The following is an 8,550-nucleotide window of genomic DNA, read 5'->3' as shown; positions in this document are numbered from 1 at the left end:
GCTTAATGCCACCTACTTACATATAAATAGCTTAATTCCATCTTACCCCTTTATCATTTCACATTCCTCCCTCCATCCCATCTCTGCCCTTGTAGCAGCTCCCCAGATCATCCCTCCGAAAAAAGGGGAATGGGGTGTTTTAACATCTTCATCCACATGGTGAGTTTGCTGTTTGCTCAGCCAGGTGAGTTATGCCAATAAATACCTAATTCAAATTAAGTCTCTACTCCATGTTAATTAGAGTTTTGTCCAAACTACTGAAACAACAAAATGCAATTAAGTTTATCTGAAACCAGACATCAAGATGACCTCGTCCTCTGCCCTTCAATACACTTCTGTCCTATATGAGCTTCTGAGAAAGAATAAAGATCATAGGGAAGAGCACCATTTTAACATGATTCATATCCTGTATTTAAAGAACAAGTTCCATCTGAAAAAGGGTGCTTCTCCTGGAAGAGAGCCTCTGTCAAATAAGTCATTACGCTTTAAACCATGAATTATGAAGAGCCCAATCATTGTGGAAAAGATCTGTCTTGTTTTTAATACAGTATATCTGATCTATGGAAATGTGGATCTATGGAGATATAGGGAAGTATACTAATAGAGAATTAAATAATTTCAGGTACCCATTTCCAGTAGTCAGCTATTTTTTCCATATGGAGGTAGAAACTATAGGACCTATATCTAAACTGTACACAGTATTGATTTGATTGATTTGATTACTGATTTGATGGTGCTCAACGTCTCTGCAGACAATGGTCAGAGGATGTCTAGGAGGAAATTAGCCCAAGATTTGATTTGTCACTTATTTGCGAAAATGCAAACAATAGCTCATACATTGCTTGGCGCAAACTTCTCCAAATAAACATACTACAGCGCATATATTTTTTAGAAATTTTAACCAAAGTGGTGAAAGATTAGTCAGTTTTGAAAAAAAAAACGTTTTCAGTTCTGCTTTGCTGTTGTTTTTCTTTGCCAGTTTCTTATTCAGATTTTACGTCAACATTGTGCCACGCAGGCAGGGGATATGGGTCAGTCTCCTCCAGTTTGCTCACATGAGGTCTTCCTTGCAAAAAACCTATGTTGTTGCATTTAGTGACAGTGGGAGACTGCAGCACTGACTCAAACTAGAGACTTCCTGTATGCTTGAATTGCTAAATAAACCACACGATGTGATCTTTAAGCCATGTGCCCCTCAAAGGGCTGTCTTTTCAATAATATTTATATCAGGGCTTTCCAACCTAGGGACTTTTACACCCATTCAACTGAAAAGACCCAATGTAAATGGCCATATTTAGTGTTAAAGTACTTCAAAAAATAATTATATATATTATACACATAATTATATATGTCACTAATTATAATTAGGGGCAAGTCAAAGTTAATTTCAATCTGTTTTGTTAAAAACACAATTTTAAAAAGAAAAACTTTGTGCTGTTGACCTGTACTTATTCACTTGCAGCTCACACACCGATACAGCTTCCCACTCTTAGCTATATATACTGTTTATTTATATATTTCATTAAACTCAGAATAGGAAGCCAATTATATTGCATTTGGTTTTTGTTTACTAAAGATACTAAGCAATTTGTTAATAATGGTATGGTCTATAATTACTGCACAAAGACTATAAATGTTGACTACTATGTATATATAAAAACTTCTATGTTTAGAAATGCTGTCCAAGTGCTGTTAAATAACCCTAAATTTAGAATTTTGTTCCTAAACAAATCCTTTGCTCTGTGATAAATGTTTGCTTTTGTCCTCTGCAGCAGCTGCACAAGGATGGAAAAAATGACATTTATGTCACCCAATCAAAGGATGTATCGGGTGAATGAAATAATAGGGCAGTGTAACACAAAACCGGTTGTCCACACTGAGTTTTAAGGCAGAAACAAAAGGCAAAAAAACAATTTGGAAAAATGTTCTTTGATAACTGCATAAACATGCGAAGGAAAAATGTGGCTTACAGTTAATCATCTTTACAGAGACAAATACATAAATATGCTTAAAATCCCCCACCCCTACCTCTGTCATAAATACTGTAAAATGATTCAACATGCTTGGACTGCCTCTGCTGTATATGTAGACTCTTATATATACTTTGGAAAATTCTTAACATGCATGACAGGAGACGGAAACGGCAATATCTTGTTCTGGAAATTTTATTTCCTTAATCTTCTAGATTTATAGAAAATGAGATGCACTGAATGCAGGCCAAATAAACAACTAAGCAGAAACTAGCCATCTAGTGGTTAAAGCAGTTATTGCATTAGTAGAGGCATTAGATATGAAAAGCAAACTCTCATTTTAAATATATGGAGCTGTATATAGTGTGTCATTAGATAAGTAAAAGGAACGAATCACATTGTGCTGTTTTTATCCAGTTTATTTTAAGGTCTTTGACAATATTTCAGCCCTACCAGGAACTTGCTCAGTTGTTTTATGTTTGAAGCTTTTTACAGTATTTATTCAAAGAAAAAATGTTACTGTTGGAGTAACCACACAGAGGTAAATAATACAGAGGATTTGGGCGTTTACATACTATTTTATGTGGATTTGACCAGTCACCCAGGTTTTCCACTGAAATGTCCACTAATGAACATAGTTTCTTAGCAATAATAGCAATCCGCTCAGAAGACTATGTATTTTTAACTAAAGCTTTACTTATGCAGGACGATCCAATAAACCCAGGCTATTGCAATTGCAATTCTTCAGGACACCCGAAGAAGGCTCCACGGCCGAAACGTTGTGTTCTCTTTCTTCTTTTTTTCAGCATGGAATAAACCTATTACTTGTTCCTTTGCAGCCTACGCATGCTGACGCAGCTACCCACCTGAACTACTATTGCAATTGTATACCATTTAAAAAATAAGGTTTTCAAAGATACATTGGGCTAACAGGGTTAAGTCCCCAAAGCAAAAACCAGGAAAATTAATATTTGGTGCTTTTCTGAGGTTGTATTCACATCAACATATCATAATATTACATTCAGATAAGTTGGGGAAGGAATGGTGTACACAGGATGACCCGTCTATACAGTTTACCAATTAGTCATAATATACATGCAAGGGAGAGGCTTGAAACTATAGGAAAGAAGTTGTCAGCCTTCTGGGAAGGTTACTGTACAAAGTACAAACACTACTACATTTCCAGAGTGTTTATATTATTCTATGATCAAACAAAGTTGCATTCCTGTGGTAAAATATTACCAATGTGTTTATTAAAATCCTGGGGTCAATTTTGCTTGGCATAGACAAACACAGCTGTGGAGTTTTAAAATATTGATCAGTTACAACAGCTAGCTTAGAACAAACCTCCAAGAGGCATGCAGGCTCAAAATTTTGGTAAAGTAACTCTAAAAGTTTTCCTTTTTTTACTGAGTGTATAACCCAGAGCTGCTCCCAAGAGAAAGGATACTTCTTTAATTGCAAAGCATGTTGTTCTTACACAAAGCAGTTGGCTCACCTACAGTAAGCATGTCCATCATTTCTTTCATTCCTCATCGGAGAATATTTCAGGTTTGTTGTTCTCTAACTTTCAAGCCATATTTGTCAGTTTGTCAAAACAAATTCATAGAAACAAAAACCTCCCATTGCCTTGCAGAATGATTGATTTCATGTTTAATGATCCATAGAAAGCTAATCCATCCCGAGGTGCTGGATATTACAAACTTGATGCCCTATATTTAAGTTAACTTTTATGGACAGATGTGTAAAATGTATATATAATATGAAATAACTTTCTGCTTCATCAGTCCACGAACCGGCAGACTGCAAAACCTGAAATGGATCCAACTGCTATGGGAGTATAGAAACAATGGGAATCTTGTTTGCTTGTTTCTCACGTGCTTTTAGTACGTTTGTACTAGCTGAGCTGTATAATGCCGAAAAATGTAGAGTCAGCATCCATAGAGACTTGGGTTTGTGGTCGGTCAGGGATGACAAGTTCCAGCTCATCCTCTTGGTCAAGTTTTACAACTCCTTGAGGAAGAAGAGCAAATGTTATTTTGTATATTTCCTCACCTTGATTTACCCAGTAATATGGGCATGTAAGATAAGATAAGATAAGATAAGATAAGATAAGATCAGATCACTTTATTAGCCATATACAATTTCTTGCATTAGGAATTTGTCTTTTCGTATACCCCAACTTGCTCTCCATGAGACACACAGACAGGGAGAAAAGCTTTGGGTCAGAGCGCAGGGTCAGCCATTGTACAGCGCTCCTGGAGCAGTTGGGGTTAAGGGCCTTGATCAGGGGCTCAACAGAGTAGGATTCCTCTGCCAGCTGCGGGATTTCAACTGACAACCTTCCAGCCACAGGTGCAGATCCCTTAGCCACAGAGCCACCGCTCTGCCCCAAATTTCAGTACATTTGCAGTACATTTGGAATGTACTGCAAATTCCAAAAAGCCCAAATGTTATTACAAACCTCAATAGCTCACAGATAGATCTGATGCTGCAGTCCATCGCAACAATGCTGGTACCCATTTATAAAGGTAGTCTCACTAGAGATATTTAAGTAAAATAGCTTGCTCACAAATATAACAGCAGAGTCTGTATTGTCTGGTAATACACCTATATCCTTACTACTCAGACAATTTGAAAACACAACTGCCCACAAAACACAAGGTTAAGATTCTGGAGTCTTCACCTGCAGTGTAGCATGAATTGATACTTTCTTTGTTTGGCATGTCTTGGATACAGAGGAGCAAGTTTGTGAATCTTTGCTCAGTGCCAGAAATACTGGATTTCCGCCTCCGGATTAAATGACCCATTATGTCTCCAGGATTGAGGAACACAACCTGGAATACATAATTAATCAGCAAAGTATGCACAACCAGAGAAACCTTTCCTGGCCATAAAATATTTCTTGACATCCAGAACACTGAACAGAATGTAAAGTCAGGGACCATGATCATTATAAAATTTCCCACACCACTCTTTTCGGTGCAAGGAATAGGCTTCAGAGTTGAAAAGCTGCAACATTTCCCACTGACAAACCAGCACCATTCAAGAGCTAATTTCATGGCATTTTCAAGAAAAAAACCCTGAAGCTGAACATGATCAAAACATATCATAAATACAGTCCTGTACAGTTGGAAACCCGTACCGAACAATGTAGGGGTTTAGCCTTTACCGTTCAAAATACATATGTGCACACTTAAAGTAAACAAAAAGTAAAAGCTTTAAAGGAAAAAAAATGCCTTTACCTGGCCATACACCATATAATAACTGTCTTGTTGTACAATTATTTTATTGTCAGTGGTGGACAGAGCTCCTCCTCTTTGAACAGCAACAGTCCATGGAATAATAGTTGTGTTACCTAGGTTTAAATCAGTACCAATCATTAGTACAGTAATTCCTGAATATCTTTCAATACCTGACCCCTTTGTAAGCCATTATAAAAGCATATTACAGGTATTATAATGCTACTATTGCATTTAAATATATTTAAAGAAGATACCCTCATTAGAATAACTAATTGTTTCTATTACGTATGAGCAATATATGAGCATTAAATTGAATAGCTTGTTTTAGAGTGATGGGCTTTTTTGTGGACCCTTGGACTGGTTTGTGACCACCCTCCCTTAAGTGGCATAGTTAAAATGAACTGCGAGTATAGCACAGGATATATTGCATATATAGGAAAAAATATCAATGTCAGTGATTTGTCTTATTGTTCGTCCCCCAGAGAAGATAAGTACTTTACAGCATTGATGCTTTTTGATTTGTCTCTGGGTATCTGAGCATTTAGAAATAAAAAATATACTTGGCCACCAAATACCCTTTCATGCTTTCCTCCAAAAACAGTTTTTTTTTGGGGAAAATGTAACTGGAATTATAATTAACAGCATAAACAGAAACAACATCAGAGAACCAAAATATTTGTAAGCTATAACAACAGTTCAACAAAAGGCAGCCCTCTTAAGGTCTGCGTGATTAAATGTGTCCTTAAGGAAATAATAATTGTAGTTACTCTCGTGATTGGAATAATGAACAGGAAACTTTCCAGCTCTTTTAAAAAGAAGTTTACCTTTATGAATTGGCTTTTCATTAGTCCTGGCTCTCAGCTGCAGAAATGATTGTTGTTCTGTAAACGGAACGAGAGCACTGCAGTAAATTAAGATATTGTTTTAAAAGATTGTTTCATCTTTTAAATCAAAAAAGATCATTTCCAGAAATTGATATGTCAGAATGTGTTGAAGTGGAAAATGGTATTTAGATGTATCAGAGGCAGGCTTGGGAGAAAATCTCAAGTGTCCCATTGTTCAATCTTTGAAATCCTACACCAGATGTTTTTGGTAGCATTTTCTTGGAAGCATCATGAGGATAAAGGTGATGAATACAAATGACAGTAACTCCATGATAAAGTCTAAAATTGACTGCACAACATGTAATTGACCCCATTGGCAAGACTGCACTATTGCCTGATTTTCATAACTCAGCCTTACTGCCCTGATCTATAATAATGAAATCATTTCTTGGAACTTACTTGTAAATCCCTTTTGTTCTCGCTTTGTTCTCAAGAAAGAGCTCGCAACTGGATAGTGATATACCTTTGAACTTTTGCCATGATGTAAGATGGAAGAAACGCTTGAGCTTAATTTCTAAAGCAAAACAAAAACAAACTTGGAAAGAGTGTTGCAACACAAATCGTTTCAAACCAAAGCACCCTTTCAGTTTCCAGTATCTTCATTGGGCAATTGCAAGCTAAAGTGTTTTGTGTTACAGACCATATAGGCTTCAAAATGTATTTTAATTTAGCCGACTTCATACTCATCCATATTTACAATACCTAACGTTCCTTGATGACAACTTTATTTCTGATAATTCTTGTAATTCATAAACAGAAAACTAATAAAATACAGGTGATTAAATTTCTATTTTGATGGGAACCTGCCAAAATTTGTGTCGGGGCTATAATCCTCAAAATATGACAGTGAATTTATGATGTTACAAAATAAAAAATATTGCTTGTTTTCCATTTAATTGATTACTTTTGTTTTTTATACCATTTTTACCAATTGAGATCTTTAGAATGTTATTCCACGAACACTATCATTATACTGACCTTGAGATGTACTGTTCGATTCATAAACCCTGTCTTAAACAAGTAGCATGGATATTATTTGTACTTAAAAGACTGCACATACCTTTTCCTTTTCAGACACAGACCATTGACCGCTAAGATCTGATGATACATGCTGGTTTAAGTGAGTATAAATTTCCTCGCTGAGTTTCTCCAGATCATCTCTTAAAATAAAGATCTGATGCAGTAAGAAAATACTTAAACACAAAGTCAGGCTAGCCACCATTAATAAGATACAGTGGGACAAAAGCAGTTTTCTGTGGAGGGAGTTCTTTCTGAGAGGTAACTCAAACATCCTAAAACAAAATAAGGTCGGATGACTGTTCGAGCCTGTGGCAAAAGTGCATGCACTGTATTACAGGAAACACGCATATGAAAATGTTTGATTTTAAAAATAGATAATGGGGAACTTGTCTGCTGTTTTTTCTGTGAGGAGGCTTTCTTAGTGCCTGTAAAAATATCACTTTCTTTTGAAAACAGTATCAAATGATTCCACCCAATGTGGGCTTTTTTATCTGAGCTATTAAACAGTCAAAATAAATGTGTCAATAGAGCACACAGTCAAAATAAAAGGTGAGTGGAGTACACAATTAGGGAACAAATCAAAGTACAAGTTAGTGTTATAAGCACAGGATTTGGTTTTCTACAAACATTCGATGTATTTTAATTTCTGCTAATGTACAGAACAAGTATTTCTAAGCAAACAGTATATTTAGAAAATGTTAAGCCATTTACAAATGACAAGAAAGTTGTCTTGATGTATAAATATACATAAAACATGACATAAAATATACAGGGTTAGTCCAAAATGCTGTCAAAAACTTTGATATTTCTGCTTTTGTTTGAAACCTTTTTTTGTCACAGTAACCCATGCAATTCATTTGTAATAAACTGTCAAAGTTTCTAACAGTTACCTTACAATCCTTCGCCATCCGTGCAGGAGAAAACAAAACTTTAGTAAAATAATTGGCATTTGTTCTTGTCGATAACATTTTCACTAACCCTGTATTGAATGATCACATTTGTTGGAGGGCTGGGAGAGGCGGGAAATTACTCAAAAAAAGAGTTGAAATCTGTTGCATCAGGTCTTTTCTCCTTACCTTCCTGGTGCCATGAACCTCATCAGGACCAGCACACCAAAAACATAAAGATGGCGGTAAGAAATATGGCTCTGCGTGTTATGTTGTGCAAATTATGTGTACTAACTTCTATACATTCAAGACTAAAACCAGTAGCTTTAGAGAACCAAAACTATATGGGCCTGAATGAGTGACCGTGGTCAAGTGTCTGGCTTTAAGTGGACAGTGTGTCCTGTACCTGCTCATATCTTGCTCATTGAAACGTGACCAGGTTAGTCCAGAAAAGTTCCTATGCAGTCTCCCTCTCAGATGCTACAGTTTCAAAGCACAGTTCTGAAAAAGTGTTTGGTTCTAATTATTTTTGGCATTCACTTGT

General features: G+C 36.2%; 1 protein-coding gene across 1 annotated transcript; it reads right to left on the bottom strand.

The window, feature by feature from the left end:
* Positions 1–2,392: 2,392 nt before the first annotated feature.
* LOC148828650 (tumor necrosis factor ligand superfamily member 13B-like) lies at positions 2,393–7,390 on the bottom strand. Its single transcript, XM_088925751.1, has 6 exons — positions 7,160–7,390; positions 6,499–6,613; positions 6,040–6,096; positions 5,216–5,328; positions 4,657–4,807; positions 2,393–3,983 (listed from the first exon to the last, which is right to left on the bottom strand). Exons 1-6 carry the CDS (start codon positions 7,388–7,390, stop codon positions 3,868–3,870), a joined length of 783 nt encoding a protein of 260 aa, XP_088781877.1. The 3' UTR covers positions 2,393–3,867.
* Between the last annotated feature and the right edge of the window lie 1,160 nt (positions 7,391–8,550).

The sequence above is a fragment of the Atractosteus spatula genome, chromosome 9 (assembly GCF_055471065.1).
Source record: "Atractosteus spatula isolate fAtrSpa1 chromosome 9, fAtrSpa1.hap1, whole genome shotgun sequence".
Taxonomy (NCBI): domain Eukaryota; kingdom Metazoa; phylum Chordata; class Actinopteri; order Semionotiformes; family Lepisosteidae; genus Atractosteus; species Atractosteus spatula.
The sequence above is the reverse complement of the archived record's forward strand: the minus strand, read 5'-3'. Positions and strand labels throughout refer to the sequence as shown.

Excerpts from the sequence above, each read along its gene's own strand:
- LOC148828650 (XM_088925751.1), bottom strand. The coding sequence starts at position 7,390 with ATGTTTGAGTTACCTCTCAGAAAGAACTCCCTCCACAGAAAACTGCTT. Across the intron at positions 6,614-7,159 it reads CTGTGTCTGAAAAGGAAAAG|AAATTAAGCTCAAGCGTTTC; the intron begins GTATGTGCAGTC and ends GTTTTGCTTTAG. Across the intron at positions 3,984-4,656 it reads CAATTCATGCTACACTGCAG|GAGTTGTAAAACTTGACCAA; the intron begins GTGAAGACTCCA and ends TTCTTCCTCAAG.